Below are 20,031 nucleotides of genomic sequence, written 5' to 3'. Positions count from 1 at the left end.
GAGCTGGTGCTTGCCCAATTGTGTATCCAAACAATGAATTATTTTGTATAAAAGTGGCAGGTTATATATGAGTAAATAAGTTATGAACCATCTAAGTGTCTTCTCCAGTTAGTTATGAGTTCCTGATTATACTGACCTTGGTAGGCTGAATAAAGGCCCCCAAATGATATGCATGTCCTAATTCCTGGTATCTGTAAAAGTGTTACCTTATGTGGCAAAAGGGCTTTTAAAGATGTAATTAGAGGCCTGATCATGAAATTTGTGCAAGAGTAGGCCTTCACAGCTGCAGCAGTTGCTCAGATCACTCCCTTGCAGCCACAATGGCTGTCTCAATCCCTTCCTCACAACCACAGCAGCTGCCTGGATCCTGCAGCTGCAGCCCTGGCTTTGTCCAGAAGGTCATCCAGAAGGACATCCCCATGGCCATTGGGTCGATTTGTATATTACGCTTTTATTATTATAGATTGATTTAAACATCGTAGAGGGGAGATTATTCTAGATTATTTTGGTAGATCCAATGTGATCACAGGGATCCTTACAAGAGAGATACAGGGGAGTCAGAAGCAAAATGGAGATTAACAATAAAAGCAGACAGAACAGACTGGCCGGTGGCCAAGGGGAAGAAAAGGAGTGATTGGATAAAGAAGATGAAGGGAATCAGTTAAAGAACATATATACATATATCCAATGGACATGGACATTAGTTTGGTAAAGGCTAAGATGGGGGAAGGGATGAGGAGGCAGGTGGTCAAAGGGTGGGGATACCTGCAATGATGTCAACATTAAATTTGATAATAAACAAACAAACAATGAATTCAGAGTTTGCTGTTGTATGCTTTGAAATGGAGGAAGGGATCTGGAGTCAAGAAACGGGGCAGTCTCCAAAAGCTAGAAAAGACTAAGATTCTCGCCAGAGCCTCCAGAAGGAATATTGCATCAGAAACACCTTGATTTTAGACTTTTGACCTTCAGTACTGTGAGAGAATCATTTCTTTAAAGCACTAAATATGTGGTAATTTGTTGCAGCAGCAATAGTGATTTTTACTCTATACTCCTTGAGAATGGCGTTCAAAATTCAGAACTGTTTATTTCCAAGGGTCCATTCCTTTCCAAAGATGATTTCTCCCCACTTGTATTATTTGTCTCTCTTGGGCACTTATGTGTAAACATTCACCTATCCAAATATTCAAACCTTCTTTTTAAAAAAATCCATCAGCAACAGGGCGGGGCTGAGTGGAAGTAGACAAAGGCTGGGGAAATGGGGACATCTGGAATAGTGTCAACAATAAAAATAAAGTTAAAAAATACCTACCAAGGAGATTAAAACTGGTGGCAGAGTAAGTGGATGCTGCACAGACATGGTCCCAGGTGCAAAGTGGAATTACAACTAAATACAGAAAATTTTCTTGAATAATCAACAGAAGACTTGCAGGAGAGAACCCTGACACCTGAGGACTAAAAGTGGTGACCACATGAGACTGGTAGGAAGGGTGGAGGCAAGAAAGGGCTGGTCAGGTGCCCACAGACAGCAACAAATATTCCTGAGAGATGTCTCAGCTGTGGGGGATTGCCACTGAGAACTCTGGGGTCCAACCCCCAAGTTGGGCCTCCAGCAGAGAGCACCAGAACTAAGAAGGGTACCACCTAACATCTGGCTGTGGAAAGCAGCAGGGCTGCTGAATGCAGGGAGAGACATCTGGAAATTCAGGCACAAAATTCCCTGTGGAGCCACCCACCTTGTGCTCTGATAGAGGGAGGCAAGAGTGAACTGGAGCTGTGTGAGCAGAAGCCAGGGGTGCCTCTGGGACAGGGGGGCTCAGGGGATAGAGCTCTGGGACAGGGGGGCTCAGGGGAAGGCAGACACCCCCAGTTTCCTCATGCAGCAGAGGACATCTTTCCCACATAGACATTTGCCTTGCCTGGGTGGAAGACAGTTGACCTACCCAGTTGGGAATCACCTTGCCCGGAGGCCACTTAAGAGACTAAAAACAACCATCAGCCTCCAGGCAGAAGCAAACTGCTCCACCCAGTTGGAAAAATCTGTCCCCACACGTGAGGATGATTGCCTGGGGCCAATCAAGTGGGAATCCTTTTAGTCTGTAGGTACTAGCAGTCTCTGGAGGCTTTGAGTCTTTGCTAATCTGATTAGTCAGCAACAGCGTGTGACACTGTCCTGCACTAGAGATGGAAAGTGCAGAGGATCTACCTAATACATAGTCACAAACCCAGACAGACAGCCAAAATGGGGAGACGAAGAAATAACCCCCGAGATTCTTCTCTGGTTTACTGAAAACATCGAGTACTGCCTAATGTAATAATGTCTATAATTTAATTAAACTGGTAACTAAAACATATTTGATCAAATTTATTTATAATCTTATCAAAACTGTGATTGATTACAGGTTTATTCAAATTCTTCAACAGTTTTATCAAAGTCACAAAATCTATTCTCATATGCTACAAAGAACCAAAACATAATAAGCACAAAAATACATGAACTATCAGCATGATTACAGAATCCATGTAACATTTATGTTAAAATGGTCACAAAGGTGACTTGTTCATTACTGCGGAGGGAAATGAGATCGGCCACGCCCACGCCATAGAGGCCAGGCCCCAGCTCCGGATTGGATTAACAGTGCAGCCTGGAGGCACAGGTCAGTCAGGGGCGGGCCCCGAACCTGCTCCTCATTGGTCGCTCCGCTGGGCGGGGCGGCCTGGCGGCTCACCCTGGGCGTATATATTCCAGGCCCAGAGCCCTGGGTGGCTCATTTCCAGAAGCGGCTGGCTGGTGGAAGGACGCACCAGTGAGGAGAGCTTCGGGATCCAATAGGCCCTGCTGCCAGCTTTGGGACAGGGGGCCTGGCTGCAGGAGGAGGCAGTTTGCTGTCTGCTGCTACTTGTCCAAGCGGCTGACGGGAAGGAGAAACCGGAGCTCCAGCGGCATCATAGCGCGGAGGTGGGACCACCAGACCCAGGACCACTGTGGACTCCGGACCCAGCAGAACCAGGAGCACCGGCTGCTGACCCGCGGGGTCGGGCGCCCGCTCGCCTATCCATCTCATCATGTCGCAGGGTTCCAGGGAGAGTCCCCTCCGGGACACTGACGAGGTCATTGAACTGGACTTCCCTCACCTACTGCAAGGGGATGAAGTGATCAGCATTTTGAAGCAGGAACGCACACAGCTGCACTTATGGATTGCTTTGGCGTTGCGATACTACAAACAAGGAAAAACAGGAGAGTTCGTCAAGTTGTTGGAAGCAGCACGCACAGATGGCACTTTGGACTACAGAGACCATGAAAGAGACCAGATGACTTGCTTGGATACATTGGCGGCCTACTACGTACAACAGGCTCGGAAGGAAAAGAATAAAGACAACAAGAAAGATCTAATTGCACAGGCAATCCTGTTGTACACCATGGCCGACAAAATCATTATGTATGACCAGAACCATTTACTGGGAAGAGCCTGCTGCTGCCTACTTGAAGGTGACAAAATGGATCAGGCGAATGCACAGTTTCATTTAGTGCTCAGCGAGTCTCCACATAATATTCCAGCCCTCCTTGGTAAAGCTTGCATTTCATTCAACAAGAAGGATTATAGGGGAGCTCTTGCTTACTATAAGAAGGCACTGCTTACTAACCCAGGATGTCCAGCGGAAGTTCGTTTAGGAATGGGCCACTGCTTTGTGAAACTTAACCAACTGGAGAAAGCTCGTCTGGCATTCAGCAGAGCGCTGCAACTTAATCCCAAATGTGTGGGAGCACTGGTCGGACTGGCTGTTCTAGAGCTCAACAAGAAAGAGGCTGATTCCATCAGAAATGGTGTCCAGCTTCTTTCTAGAGCTTATGCCATCGATCCTAGCAACCCTATGGTACTGAACCACTTGGCAAATCACTTTTTCTTCAAAAGGGATTACAGTAAAGTCCAGCACTTGGCCCTCCATGCTTTCCAATACACAGAAGTGGAGGCTATGCAAGCAGAAAGTTGCTACCAGCTGGCTAGATCATTCCATGCCCAGGAAGATTATGACCAAGCTTTCGGGTACTACTGTCAAGCCACACAGTTTGCCTCATCCTCTTTTGTGCTGCCATTTTTTGGCTTGGGACAAATGTATATTTATCGAGGTGACAAAGAAAACGCATGTCAGTGCTTTGAGAAAGTGTGGAAAGCTTATCCTAATAATTATGAAACTCTGAAAATTCTTGGCTCTCTGTATGCTGCCTCAGAAGATGAAGAAAAACGAGACATGGCCAAGAGCCATTTGAAGAAGGTCACAGAGCAGTGTCCTGATGATGTTGAAGCTTGGATTGACTTGGCACAGATCTTACAACAGACTGATATGCAGGGTGCCCTCTCAGCCTACGGAACCGCAATACAGATCCTTCAGGAGAAAGTACAGGCCCATGTCCCCGCAGAGATTCTAAATAACGTGGGCGCCCTCCATCTGAGACTTGGAAATCTGGAAGAGGCAAGGAAATGTCTTTTGGCATCACTGGATCGTGCAAAGGCTGAAGCGGAGCATGACGAACATTATTATAATGCCATTTCTGTCACAACGTCCTACAACTTAGCCAGACTGTATGAGGCGATGTGTGAATTCCAGGAAGCAGAAAAGCTGTATAAGAACATCCTACGGGACCATCCTAACTATGTGGACTGCTATCTGCGCCTGGGAGCCATGGCTAGAGATAAAGGAAACTTTTACGAGGCTTCCAATTGGTTCAAGGAAACACTGCAGATTAACCAGCACCATCCAGATGCTTGGTCTTTGATTGGTAATCTTCATTTGGCGAAACAAGAATGGGGTCCCGGCCAGAAGAAGTTTGAGAGGGTATTAACACAACCCTCTACACAGAGGGACACGTACTCGATGCTGGCCCTTGGCAACGTCTGGCTCCAAACTTTGCACCAGCCCGCTCGAGACAGAGAAAAAGAAAAGCGCCATCAGGATGGTGCTCTGGCCGTCTACAAGCAAGTACTCAGAAATGACCCAAAGAATCTGTATGCTGCTAATGGAATAGGAGCCGTTCTGGCCCACAAAGGCTATTTCCGTGAAGCGCATGACATATTTGCCCACGTAAGAGAAGCAACAGCAGATATCAGTGACGTGTGGCTGAACCTAGCACACATCTACGTGGAACAGAAGCAATATAGCAGTGCTGTCCAGATGTATAAAAACTGCCTCAGGAAGTTCTACAAGCACCACAACACTGACGTCATGCTCTATTTGGCCCGGGCCCTCTTCAAGTGTGGCAATTTGCAGGAATGCAAACAGACTTTGCTGAAGGCTATGCATGTGGCCCCCAGTGATACAGTTCTGATGTTTAATGTGGCCTTGATCCTGCAAAGGTTAGCTGCCTCTGTCCTGACAGATGAGAAGAGTAATCTGAAGGAAGTCCTTGAAGCTGTGAAAGAGCTGAAGCTTGCACACAGAAACCTCAGTTACTTGAGTAAAGCGGGAGATAAAACGAGATTGGATTTGGCCCTTGCTGCCACAGAAGCCAGGCAGTGCTCTGACTTACTGAGCCAGGCCCAACACCATGTGGCCCGGGTACGCAAACTGGACGAAGAACAGAGGGAGTTTCGGGCCAAACAAGAGCAAGCAAAAGAACTGTTGAGGCAGAAACTTGTTAAGGGACAGGAAGAGAAACGTCTGAGAGAGAAGGAAGAGCAGAAGAAGCTTTCAGAACAGCGGGCCCAGTATGTTGAGAAGACCAAAAATATTCTAATGTCTTTTGGAGAGATCAAAACAGCAAAAGGAAAGAAAAGAGGCAGTGGTGGTGGATGGAGTTTTAAGAAAGGAGAGTTTGATGAAGTTGTCAATGATGACTCAAATGGAGACCTGCCAGTATCCAAAAAGAGGAGAAGCAATGGCAGTGATAGTGAGCAAGAAAGCGAAGAAGAGGAGGGAGGAGAGAGAAAGAAGAAAAAGAGAAGACATACTAAGGGAGAAGAAGGATCTGATGATGAAGAAACAGAAAATGGCCCCAAACCGAAAAAGTGCCACCCACCAAGAGCAGAGAAGAAGGCGCCCAAGCCAGACCGCCTGCCTCCTTCAAAGAAGGGAAAAATAAAATCCAGAGCCATCATATCTTCAAGTGATGACTCTTCAGATGAAGTAAACGAGTCAGAGGGATTAGCACAGAGGACCTGATAATGAAGGTTCTGGCCCAGGTCCCGGAAACGAGTGAGAACCAGAAGGATCCAACAAGGAGACCTCGGATCCGAGTTCAGAACATGGGTCAGATGATAGTGACTAGGTTTTATTTCATAAATAAGCATCTCTGAAGGAAACTTTTTAAATATATGAAGCTGTGATGTAAATGTTTCAAATGTTTAGTCAAACAGTTGTGGAGTTTTTCCTAAGGCCATGTATTTTATCTGTTTGAATATTGCTAAGTCCAAGCGACATTTCCTGTGTTAGAGTCCAATATTTGAACCTCTTGCGCAAGTGAAGAAAGTGACTGTTCTTCATTATGGTACAGTCTCACCTATCAGTGAGAACTGCCGTGAAGACAAACCCGATGCTGAACCATTCCTACAAGGTGTCACTGAAACTGGCAGTCTCATGCTCCGTGTTAAGCAGCATCAGGTTCTGACTTTTATTGCGATCTTTTACCAAGTGGGCATTAATGTCTTTGTTCTGTTTTAAATTTAGATTAAGAATATTTTTATTTTTTGGGGGAAGAGGCACCTACTGTATATTGCACCGAAGTACAAATGTAAGAAATGTAATACTGTAGTGTAACACTGTGGCGACGTAGATGAAAATCACAAATCGATATATAATTTGTTAGGTTGAGTAAGATGTGGAAAATGCTTTTTTGTTAGTGGAATGCATAGCTATCTAAGCTGTATAATAAAATTCTTTACAAACTTAAAAAAAATATCTACTAGCAAACACATATATTTTATGTCAAGTTAGTGTAATATAACTCATGTGGGTATGTATAGCCAACATGATTTGCCCAAGAGGAGAACAGGATTTCAATTTTGATGTGTGCTGGACTATTTTCATAAAAATATGACTGTTTTATCTTTTGAGACTGAAATTGATAAGGTCAACATTAAATTGGATGAAATTAGCTACCAGTAGATATAAACTAGATTTAATATGTTTCTAAAAGTATGTTACTATTAGACAAAGGTGTCTTCAGAATCAAATGAAAAGTACAGGTCATTTAAAAACTTTGATCTTGATAAACTGGCCAAATTCACAGAAGAATATGATTGTCGGCTTAATTAATCAGAACCTGTGCTGATTTGCTTAAGCATATAGCTTCAGATCCTAGCTGTCTGAGGCATGTAGAATGTACTCAACAAATATTAAATAAAATTTCCCTATTTCATGTGTGCAAATTCTTTACTATTATAAAATTGTGGGGGCCAGATGGGCCGGGGGGCCAGATATGCTGTGGATCTCCCTTTTCCATGTCCAGCATGGAAAACAGATGAACAAACCGGTTCTAAGTGGAGGTGGCCAGGGACTGAGGAACAAAAGAAAGAAAGAGATCGAGAGGCAGAAATAGAGTTCTGGGAGCTGGGTACGAGGCCATTCTCTTAGATGGAGAGGCAGGAAGTCTATGACCATTCATGCAGAGTGTTTATTTTATATGATCAAAGGAGCATATTTGCATTCTTAAGTAGGCCCTAGCATTCCTGGATGTTGACTGGATTTACATATCTAGACCTGCCCCTGCTAACACCTGGGCTGCTAAGAAATCATAAATGATAACGTCCAGCCTTATTGGGGAAGCATGTTCCCAGAGCATGATTCTGCCTATTGCCCTGAGTTCAGCTGAAGATAATTTAAGAAAATACCCAGTAGCCTTCCCAGGTGGCCCTCTATATAAAATATTCAATATTATATATGCCATTGGGGCAAAAATTGATACACTAATTAATGAAGAGAAAAAAAGTCATGAACATAAAAATAACACTATTATCTACTTAAACTTATTGTAGACCAAGCTCGGGGCTAAATGCTTTAAATGTGTTGTTTTATTCAATGATTGGGGGCAACCAGCCCTGCAGGGGAGGACAGTTAGGTGTGACCAGACTGGCAGGGGAAGGCAATTAGAGTGATCAGGCTGGCAGTGGAGGGCAGTTGGGGGAAACCAGGCCAGCAAGGGAGGTCAGTTGGGGGTTGCGGGGGAGGGGACCCAGGCATGCAGGGGAGGGAAGTTGGGAGGGACAAGTCAGCAGGAAAGGGCAGTTGGGAGGTACTGGGCCTGCAGGATAGAGCTGTTGTGGGGGGCCAGGCCTACAGGGAAGGGCAGTTGTGGGCAATCAAGCAAGCTGAGAGGGTAGTTAGGGATGGCTGGGCCAGCAGAGGAGGGCAATTGGGGGAGGCCAGGTCAGCAGGGGCAGTCAGTTGGGGGTTATCAGGACTCTAGGTAGGGCATTTGAGGGAGGGGCCAGGCCTGCAGGGGAGAGAAGTTGTGTGTGTGTGTGGGGGGGGAATCAGGCCTGCAGGGTAGGGCAGTTGGAGGGGAGACCAGGATTGCAGGGGAGGGCAGTTGTGGGGAACACACGCCTGCAGGGGAGGGCATTTGCGGGGGGGGGGAGGGGGGGGGACCCAGCCTTGCAGGGGAGGCAGTTGAGGGGGACCAGGCCTATAGTGGAGGGCAGTTGGAGGGAGCACCAGGACTGCAGGGGAGGGCAGTTGGGGGGATCAGGCCTGCAGTGGAGAACAGTTGGAGGAGGGACCAGGTCTGCAGTGGAGGCAGTTGAAGGGGGGACCAGGACTGCAGGGGAGGGCAGTTAGGGGGACCAGGCATTTCAATCTGATTATGTTTTGCTGCCCAGCTTAAAAAACTTTGACTCATTTGCTGCATAAAAATCCAAGCATGTTATGTTTGCATCTAAAGTCAGTTCACATCTGGTCTTACTTACAATATTGATTTTATTATCTTCTGCATCACCTGGGTCCTCTGAATACTTTTGGAAAATACCAAGCCCTTTTTGTCCTCTGCTGAAGAACTTTTAACCTTCGATCTCTGAGAAAGATCGCCTCTTCTGTAAAGGCTTCCCCATCTTCCTAAGAGTTAGTGTTTCTCAGCTAGCTCTCATAGCATATTTTTATATGATTTGCCTATTTTCTTCCTAGTGTTTGCCATTGCAAATCTCATGCTTGCAACACTCCAGGTAAATGCAAGTAACATACATGCAGCTGTGCTATTCCTGTCTCTTAGGAGTGGCAATGGATACTGTCACCAACGAGATGGAATAAAGCAGAAATTTGTAAAAAAAAAAAAAAAAAAAAAAGCAAAACAAAAACAAAACTACACAAAAACAGAAACAACACAATAAACCAATAAAACCAATAGAAAATCATCAGACATATAAAATCTTTCACATGTAATTAGAGTTTATACAATATCTTATATAATAAAACCCTAATATGCAAATTGACCAAACGGCAGAAGGAACAGTTGCTATGACATGCATTGACTACCAGGGGACAAGTGCTCAATACAGGAGTTACCCCCTGGTGGTCAGTGTGCTCCCACATTGGGAGCACCACACAGCCAGAAGCTGGGCTCACAGCTGGCATGCACAGCAGTGATGGTGGGAGCCTTTCCCACTTCCAGGGCAGTGCTAAGGACCCCTGGGGGGATGTCCACCTGCTGGCTTAGGTGGACATACCCTGAGGGGTCCCATACTGCAAGAAGACACAAGCCAGGCTGGGAAACCCCTCCTCTGCACCCCCCCCACCCCTAGTGTACAATCTGCTAGGCCCACTAGCCAATCAGGAGTGTGCATGCAAATTAACCCAACAAAGATGGTAGGTAATTTGCATATGTAGGCACCCAGCAGCCTGGGTCCTGGGGAGATCCTTGGGACCAAGCTGCTCCGAGGCTGTAGGCCCACGCATAGGCTCTGAGTTGTCAGGGTTCCAGAACACTCCTGGCCACTCCTAGTCTATGGGCCTTGGCACAGATGCACCAGGGCAGGGTGGCAGAGGTTTGAGCAGGGCCTGAGCAGAGCCAGGGGGTTCTGCCCAAGCCACAGCAGAGGCTTGATTGGAGCAGGGGGCCCTGCCCAAGCCTCAGGGGAGGCTTGAGCTGGCAAGGGGGCGGGGGTGCCAGCCTAGGCTTGCCAGTAGTCCTGCCTCTGCCCATGAGCTGAAGAGGAAACACCTTTTCTGACTGCTCATTGGCTAAGCTCCCTGTACGCCACTGGTAATGTTCTTGGTAACTTGGGTAATAAGAATACAAAAAGGTGATCTAGGGTTTTTTCACTTCACACCTGGAGGAAAAAATGAAGGAACACTGCTGGAGGGGCTAAGAAATGTCATATCCTGCTCTAGTGGGTTTGGCTCAGTGGATAATGCCTTGGCTTGTTGACCACAGGGTCTGGGTTTGATTCTGATCAAGGGAATGTACCTAGGTTCTAGGCTCCTCCCTGGCTGGGGCCCAGGTCAGGGCTCATGCAGGAGGCATCCAATCAAAGTGTCCCTCCCACATTGATGTTTCTCTCTGTTTTTCCCTCTCTCTTCCAAGCTCTCTAAAAATCAATGAAAACATAAAAGAAAAGAAAGATAAAAAAAAGAAAAGAAAGAAATGTCATAGCCTATGAAAGACACATCTTGAAAATGCCTAAAGAGAGTTGTCATTTTTTCTTAGTGAAGGGACTGGAGTCCACGTTGATGAAAACACCTTGGCAGTTGTGGTGACTGGCAGTGGCTGCAGCAGTAGGGTGATGGGGTTGGCGCCTTTCCCAGATCAGCCCGGTCACCTCCCGCAGGATGGCTCCCAGTCTGTGAGAGGGGCGGGCTGGGCTGAGGGACCCCCCTAACCCATGTGTGAATTTTGTGCACCGGGCCCCTAGTTTAACATAAACATAAAAAAATAGATGAACATATGGATGGATGGACGAGTGGACAGATAGAATGAATAGACAGTAGTATACTGTTCTTCTTGATTATGCATTAATGGAACTATGGTCATATACTGTTCTAAACGAACATGAAAATAATCTCTTCAAAAAAAGCAATCTCAGCTATTGTAAATTGTGCTGCTATGAACATAGAGGTGCATATATCCTTTATGATATATGGTGTTTCTAGTTTGTTGGGATGTATTCCTAGAAGTGGGATTACTGGGTCAAATGGGAGTTCCATTTTTAGTTTTTTGAGGAAACTCCATACTGTTCTCCACAGTGGCTGCACCAGTCTGCATTCCCACCAGCAGTGCATGAAGTTTCCTTTTTCTCCATATGCTCTCCAGCACTTGTTATTTGTTGATTTGTTGATGATAGCCGACAGGTGTGAAATGGTACCACATTGTCGTTTTGATTTGCATCTCTCAGATGATTAGGGACTTAGAGCATGTTTTCATATGTCTTTTGGTCTTCCTTATGACCTCTTTAGAAAGTATATATTTAGGTATGTTGCCCATTTTTTATTGGGTTGTTTATCTTCCTTTTTTTAAGTTGTATGAATTCCCTGCAAATGTGGGAGATTAAATCTTATTGTAGATAACATTGGCAAATATGTTTTCCTATGCAGTGGGCTTTTTTTGTTGTTTTGTTGATGGTTTCTTTCCCTGTGCAATAGCTTTTTATTTTGATGTAGTCCTATTTGTTTATTTTCTTTTTACTTTCCATTGCCCTACAAGCTGTATTGTTGAAGATATTGCTTTGGCATATGTCCAGATTTTGCTGCCTGTGGATTCCTCTACAAATTTTATGGTTTCTCATCTTACATTTAGTCATTTATCTATTGTGAGTTTATTTTTGTGTATTGTGTAAGTTAGTAGTCTAGTTTCATTTTTTTGCATGTATCTGTCCAATTTTCCCAATACCATTTATTGAAGAGACTGTTTTGACTCCATTTTATACTCTTGCTTCCTTTGTCAAATATTAACTGAGCATAGTGGTTTGGGTTGATTTCTTGGTTCTCTATTCTATTCCATTGGTCTATATGTCTGTTCTTATGCCAGTATCAGGCAGTTTTGTAAAAAGTGGCTTTGTAATATGCTTGATATCTGGTATTGAGATTTGTCCTACTTTGTTCTTTTTTTTCAGAATTGCTGCAGCTATTTGGGGTCTTTATTTGTTCCAGATGAATTTTTGGAGAGTTCGTTCTAGGTTCGTTCTGAAATATGCTGTTGGTATTTTAATGGGGAGTGCATTGAATCTATAGATTGCTTTGGGTAGTATGGGCATTTTAATGATGTTGATTCTACCAATCCATGAACACAGTATGTTCTTCCATTTAGTTTTGTCTTCCTTTATCCCTTTTTTCAGTGTCCTGTAGTTTTCTGAGTAGAGGTCTTTTACCTTCTTAGTTAAGTTTATTCCTAGGTATCTTCATTTTTTTGTGCAACGGTAAATGGGATTGTTTCCTTATTCTCTCTTTCTGTAAGTTCAATGTTGGTGTATAGAAATGCCATAGATTTCTTGGCATTAATTTTGTATCCTGATACATTGCCAAATTCATTTAAGTCTAGTAATATTTTGATGGAGTCTTTTGGATTTTCTATGTACAGTATCATGTCATCTGCGAATAATGACAACTTTACTTCTTCTTTTCTAATTTGGATGCCCCTTATTTCTTCTTCTTATTTGATTGCCGTGTCTAGCACTTCCAGTACTATGTCAAACAGAAGTGGTGAAAGTGGGCATCCCTGTCTTGTTCCTGTTCTTAGTGGAAATGGTTTTAGTTTTTGCCCATTGAGTATGAAGTTGGCTGTAGGTTTGTCATATAAGGCTTTTATTATGCTGAGGCATGATTCTTCTATTCCCACTTTGATGAGAGTTTTTATCAGAAAGTGTACTACTGCTATAAAAAAGGGACGAACTATACCATTTGCAACAGCAGGAGTGGAGTTGGAGAATATTATGCTAAGTGAAATAAGTCAGTCAGAGAAAGATAAATATCATATGACCACACTCATTTGTGGATTATAATGAGCAACATAAACTGATGAACAAAAACAAATCTAGAGACAGAGAAGCATTGAGCAGAAGTTCAAACCCCTGAGGGAAGATAGGGGAGGGTGGGGATAAAGGAGAGAGAACAACCAAAAGACTTGTTTGCATGCATATAAGCATAACCAATGGACAGAGACAGCAGAGGGATGAGGGCATGTATGGGAGTGGGGGGACAATGGGTGCATATGGACACATATGTATACCTTAATCAATAAAAAATATCTTTCAAATTCTTTTCCTGGTTAACTTTTGAATGTTTGGGGGATAGCATGCTAGCTTCAATCAGTTGGTAGTGGCCACCTACAGTGCTATGCTGGTTCATCCCTATTCAGCAGAGGGAGGAGTGTGATCAACGGCAACGGGCATGGGATAAGGAAGTGAGTGGCAGACTATGCCATCCCTGGGCATGTCAACCTTCAGAACACTTGGATAATGGGAATTTAAGAGTGGAAGGGCTGTATAAACTCTCTTCTTTTGCTTTCTCGTTCCTTGATTCCCATCTCTTCTCACAGGGTCTGTATTCTTGGGTAGTATCCCAAATGATGTTTTCCTTCATAGTCAAGTTCTATATACACGCACGTTGATAAATTAAAACACTCTTAGTCTTTAGAACCTTCTACATAAATAAAAAGGATTAACATGGTACATTTTAATGAGTCTGTAGGTAAAATCACTTAAAGCAACTCAATTTGTTCTAGTGGCTGAATAAGCAATGTTTCTTGATAGTTTGGCTACCAGTTTGTACTAATGAGACATTTTAAAAATAAGAAATTTGGGGAGTTATTTGGCTTGGGTATGCAAAAAACAAGGTGTCATGCTAGGGCTTGTTAAAAGTTCCTCTGTAACAAATTCAAAGTTATACAATATTATTAACTGTGTCTTGGCAGCTCATTTTCTTCTTGTATAAACAGTCAAAAAAGCAGCTCTGGATTATTTAATTCCCAGAAAAGAAGAACTGGAACCATTTAGCCTGCTTAATATCAAAAGCTACCTGATCCAAAGGCAAATCAGGAGGAATTTCACAGAACATTTTATTTTAGTTACATCACCCAATAAACAAACTCTATGACTGTACATAAAATTTTTTAAAAAGCCCTAATGCAAATTTTGTAACATTCATTTATTCCATTATTTCTCCATTTTTAAATTTTATTTTTCAATTAGTTTGCATTCCATATTATTTTGTTAGTTTCAGGTGCATAGCATAGAGGTTAGACAATCATGTACTTTTTTACAGTGATATTGCCCGTACCCACCTGGCATCATACATAGTTATTAGAATATTGACTATATCTCTATACTGTACTGTACATCCACATGACTATCTTGTCACTAACAATTTGTGCTTTTTAACCCCTTTACCTTTTTTTAAGCATAGTCCTAGTGCTAGTCCTCTAAGCGCTCTCACCACTGGTTTTACTTACTCATACCCTTTAATGCTTTTTCTCTAATTTTTCTTTTTCTACAACATTTTAGGAACTTTCAGAAATTGCAGTAATCCCTTGTTGTTTGTTTCTTTCCCTTAATATTTATCTTTTTAAGAAGTTACTCCTTTCTCATGGTATGATTTACCAACTCTATATGGATTGATTAAAAAATGTTTACCTTAAATTCCAACCTTCTGATAACTGTAGATTAATCGCACTCAAAACAAATAGTAAACTCTTATCTCTCTTCCCAGAAAATGATGCCTTTTAAATATATACCCATCCACTCATTCTCCACTGAATCAGTACCTATTATCTCCATTTGGGTCTTTTATCAGGACCTATAGAATTCATACAAGTGATTAAGACCGAGTCATTTTCTGACTTTCTCCCATCTCGGCCTAAACTTTTCTTAGTTTAACTTTAACTTCAGCTATTCTTTGCAGGACCTAAAGAATTAGGCAAGTGACAGATACATTTTGATTGGTGAAGAGTGAATATGAGAAGATGATGAGATTTATAATTAAGAATTTCTCTGGAAGATCAGTGCAGACAATGAATAGTTGGAATATACCTAAAAGGCCATTTTAATTCTTCATGAACTTAGGAATGAGGGAGGAAAGGAAGGTGTAGGTCATAATTAATGTTAACATCTGATTGTGACTTTCTATGTTACCTCTTCCAGAAAACAATCATATTTGAAATGGTCCAAAACTAAAATAAATGAGGAAGAAAGTATAACACTTATACTTGTACCCATACAACTTCGGTGTGGTATTTAGAAAATATATTCTGGTTAAATGAATCGTTAATAGGTTAGATTCGTGGTGAAAATTTAAGTAATCATGGAGGGCTGTTAGGGGATATATTTTTTTCTCTAAAAGTGACTTTCTCACCACATCTTCATTTGCATTATGTATCTGTCAACCCAGTTTACTTCTGGGTATGACTCCCCATCTCTTGTCTTCTCTGACTAATCACATTTTACTCCTATCAGTCTCCTACGTCATTTTAATATTATGTACTTTAAAAAAAAATATCTTTTTATTGAATTCACAGAGAGGAAGGGAAAGGGAGATAGAAACATCAGTGATGAGAGAGAACCATTTATAGGCTGCCTCTGCACACTTCCTAATGGGGATCCTGCGCAAAACCCAGGCATATGCCCTGACCAGGAATCATACCGTCATCTCTGTGGGTCGGTGCTCAATCACTGAGTCCCATGGGCCAGGCTATTGTGTACTTTTTGAAAAATATCATGTGGTAACTCCATGTCATTCCACTGGTGTTTATCTTGACTCCCAAGAGAATAAACTTCTGAATGTCAGAAACTAGATTTTCTAATCATCTCATAATCTCTAACAGAATGCTCTACACCAGGGAGATCTAAGTGCCCATTAGTAAATGAGTGGATAAAAAAGCTGTAGTATGTTTACACAATGGAATAACATGCAGCCGTAAAAAAGAAGGATCTCTTAGCCTTTGAGACAGCATGGAGGGATCTACAGAGTATCATGCTAAGCAAAATAAGCCAGTGAAAAAAGACAAGCATCACATAATCTCACTTATAACTAGAATCTAATGAACAAAATAAAATGACAAACAAAATAGATACAGAGACATGGAAGCATGCAACAGACTGATACATCTCAGAGGAAAGGGGTTGGGCAGGAAGTGATTAACCAAAGAACTTATATATGTATTACACATGGACACAAACAATAGTGCAGTGAAGGCCTGGGAAGTGGGCAAGATTAGAGTGTATGAGGTCAACATGGGGAGAAAGAGGAAACATCTGTCATACGTTCAACAATAGAGATTCATATAAATAAGATAATTAATTAAGTAAATAATTTAAAAGTTTGGTGCCTAATTATGATGTAATAAAATATGTTAACAATGATCATACCAAGAAAATATCCAGTTTATTCTATGTTAGAAAGGCTTCATTTTGATCATGTTGGGTTGCTTGTTCTACTGAGTTTGTGTTTAATCCACACTTCTCACTTTAGGAAAGTTGCCTTTAGTTTCCAGGAAGCAAACGTTCCCAGAAGATTAATCTTTTATTCATGTGTTTTCAGTGCACAGCCTCTTCCCATGAAGTAAATTTCCAGATGTTGATGTATTTTCTTCCACATCTGTTGGTGAATCCTAATATTTTGTTTTCTTCACATACAAAGTTCTGGACTTGAAATATGTTTAGTACATATTGATCAGCCGAATCAACCCTGGCGATCAATGGGGTGACAGATGTCGCAGCCAGATCGCCCTCACATCCATATTGAAAACAGCTCTAATTAAATCACTTAAAAATAAATATATTTTTTATTGATTTCAGAGAGGAAGGGAGAGGGAGAGAGAGATGGAAACATCAATGATGACAGATAATCATTGATAAGCTACGTCCTGCACACCCCCTACTGGGCATTTGCCCTGATCAAGAATCAAACTATAACCTCCTGGTTTATAAGTCAAAACTCAACCACTGAGCCATACTGGCTAGGCTAAATAACTTCCTAAAGCCTTCATAAAACTATTTCATCATTTGAGAATTAACTATGATTAATATAGACATTGAGAGCTGGAAGAAATTAATTAGGTGGTGCCATAGCTGGTTTAGCTCAGTGGATAGAGCATCAGCCTGAAGACTGAAAGATTCCAGGTTCAATTCCAGTCAAGGGCACATGCCTGGGTTGCAGGCTCAATCCCCAATAGGTGGCATGCATGAGGCAACCGATCAATGATTCTCTCTCATCATGGATGTTTCCATCATTCTCTGCCTCTCCTTTCCTCTCTGAAATCAATATATTTAAAAAAAGAAATTAATTAGGTGGTTTGTGACAAAAGATATTGAGTATAACTTTCAAAACTATGTAAGTTTAAACTCTTTTGTATTATGAAAGCACTTTATTTGGAATTTTTTCCAGTTTTATTGAGATATAATTGCCATTACGTTGTATTAGTTTAAGGTGTACATCCTAATGACTTTATATTTGTACTAGAGGCCTGGTACATGAAATTCATGCATAGGGGGTGAGGGGGGGTGTTCCTCAGCACAGCCTATACCCTCTCCAATCTGGGACCCCTGGAGGGATGTCCGACTGCCAGGTAGGATCGGGCCTAAAAGGGCAGTTGGACATCTCTCTCACAATCCAGGACTGCTGGCTCCCAACTGCTCCCCTGCCTGCCTTCCTGATTGCCCCTAACTGCTTCTGCCTGCCAGCCTGATCATCCACTAACCACTCCCCTGCCAGCCTGATTGATGCCTAACTGCTCTCCTGACAGCCTGTTTGCCTCCAACTGCCCTCTCCTGCAGGCCTGGTCACCCCTAACTGCCCTCTCCTACAGGCCTGGTTCCCCCCAACTGCTCTCCCCTGCAGGCCTGAGTTTCCCAAAGTAATCTTCCCTGCAGGCCTGGTCACCTCTAACTGCCTTCCCCTGCAAGGTTGATCACCCCCAAAATGCCTTTCTTTGCAGGCCTGGTCCCTCCCAACTGCCCTTCCCTGCTGGCCATCTTGTGTTCACATTGGGTAGCCATCTTTGATCATATGGGGACAGCCATGTTATGTGTTGATGTGATGGTCAGTTTGCATATTATTCTTTTATTAGATAGGATAGAGATCTGGTGCATGGGTGGGAGCCAGCTGGTTTGCCCAGCCTAAAGGGTGTCCTGGATCAGGGTGGGGGTTCCCTTGGGGTGTGGGGCAGCCTGGGCAAGGGGCTTGTGGTGATGTTCCCCGGTGACCCAAGCAGAGGCCCTGGTATCTGGGATTTATCTTCTATAATTTAAACTTTGTAACCTTGAGTGGAACCAAGACTCCTGCTTGCTCCATGGCTGCAGCCATTTTTGTTGGGATCTATTTATCTTCTATAATTGAAACTGTGTAGCTTTGAGTGGAGGCCAAGGCAGGCCAGAGCTGTGAAAGCTTGGCTTTCTCCATCACCTCCATCACCAGGGGCAACTCAAGCCTCCTGCTCTTTCTAGCTCCATGGCTGACGCCATTTTAGTTGGAATTTACTTATCTTCTATCATTGAAACTTTGTAGCCTTGAGTTGAGGCCTGGGCAGGCCAGGGTGTGTGAAAATCTTGATTTCCTCCATTTCTGGGGAAACCCAAGCCTCCTGCTTGCTCTGTGGCCACAGCCATCTTGATCGAGTTATTTGCATACTTGCTCCTGATTGGCTTGTGGGTGTGGAAGAATGATGGTTAATTTGCATATTACTCTTTTATTAGATAGAATATATTTCAAATTAATTGCTACAATAAGTTTAGTTAGCACCCATCACTTCACATAGTTGCCATTTTTTCTTGTGATAAGAACTTTTAAGATCTACTCTTTTAGCAACTTTCAAATATACAACACAATATTAACTATAGTCTCCATGCTCTCTGTTATATCCCCAGAACTTATTTATCTTATAACTAAAAGTTTCTTTTGAATTTTAGAACTTACTTTTTATGAAAACAGCTGTTTGCCTTCTTGTGAGTAAAAACTTTGTATACAAAATTATTGACTAGATTGCCATATGAAATACAGAAAATTTTAATTACCCTTTCTATTATAGAAAATATTTTCACCAAGATAAATTTCTGTTTTAACAGTTGGAACAATAAAGAAATATAGAGACTATACAATTTATTAAAGATTGTGTGTTAATTTTCTATTCCTGTAAAACAAATGATCACCAACTTAAATGACATGAAACAACAAAACCTTATTCTCTTAAAGTTCTGAGGGTCAGAAGCCAGATGCATGTCTCACGGGCTAAAACCAAGGTTTTGGCAGGGCTGTGCTCCTTTCTGGAGTTTCTGAGTTTGAGTTCATTTATTTGCCCTTTCTAGCTTTTAGAGGCCACCCGCATTCCTTGGCTTCTGCCTCCCCTTCCTCCATCTCCAAAGACAGCAACGTGGGTCAAGTCCTTCCCATGCTTCATCTCACAGATCCTTCTGTCTGAGGCATCTCTCTCTCATCACAGCCAGGAAAGGATTTCCATTCTGGAGAACTAGTGTGATTAAACTGGGCCCCCCAAATCTATATGACACCAGCTTATGTCTACACATGAAAATTTTAAAAGTATAACTTAATGTACAAAAAACAAAACAAAACAAAACCCTGCTTTCAATCTATTTCAGACATTAAAAAAGAGAAAATTCAACCCGACCCTTTTTTCTTGAAGTCTTTAAAAATGTTTATTGATTTGAGAGAGAGAGAGAGATGGAGAGGGAGAGATGGAAACATCAATGAATGAAAAACATTGGATCAGCTGCTTTTTGCACACCCCCTGCTGGGGATCAAGCCTGCAATCAGGGCATGCACCCTGACTGGGAATCATATATGGCCTTTATTATGTTGAGGTATGTTCCTTCTATTCCCATTTTGCTGAGAGTTTTTTTTTTTAAAATCTTTATTATTGAAAGTATTACATATGTTCCCCTTTTCCCCTCAGTGACCCCTCAGTGTTCACTCTCCACCCCCATTTGGCTATTTTCTGAGGCATAGTAGTTTCCTGAAAAGGGTTGTTTAGGAGAAAAGTTTTTTTCTCTCAAAAACATCTTAAGAGGCCGAAACCGGTTTGGCTCAGTGGATAGAGCGTCAGCCTGCGGACTGAAAAGTCCCAGGTTTGATTCCGGTCAAGTGCATGTATCTTGGTTGCGGGCA

At 42.6% G+C, this 20,031-nt stretch overlaps 1 protein-coding gene across 1 annotated transcript; it reads left to right on the top strand.

The window, feature by feature from the left end:
- Positions 1 to 3,065: 3,065 nt before the first annotated feature.
- Positions 3,066 to 6,196, top strand: LOC311619699 (RNA polymerase-associated protein CTR9 homolog; the record flags this gene model as incomplete). The annotated part of the gene is made up of 2 exons (XM_084878244.1): positions 3,066 to 6,123; positions 6,155 to 6,196. Exons 1-2 carry the CDS (start codon positions 3,067 to 3,069, stop codon positions 6,194 to 6,196), a joined length of 3,099 nt encoding a protein of 1,032 aa, XP_084734370.1. The 5' UTR covers position 3,066.
- Positions 6,197 to 20,031: the final 13,835 nt, after the last annotated feature.

This window comes from Pipistrellus hanaki (genome assembly GCF_964339955.1).
Source record: "Pipistrellus hanaki genome assembly, chromosome: 3".
Taxonomy (NCBI): Eukaryota; Metazoa; Chordata; class Mammalia; order Chiroptera; family Vespertilionidae; genus Pipistrellus; species Pipistrellus hanaki.
This window is presented reverse-complemented; position numbering and strand designations above follow the sequence as displayed.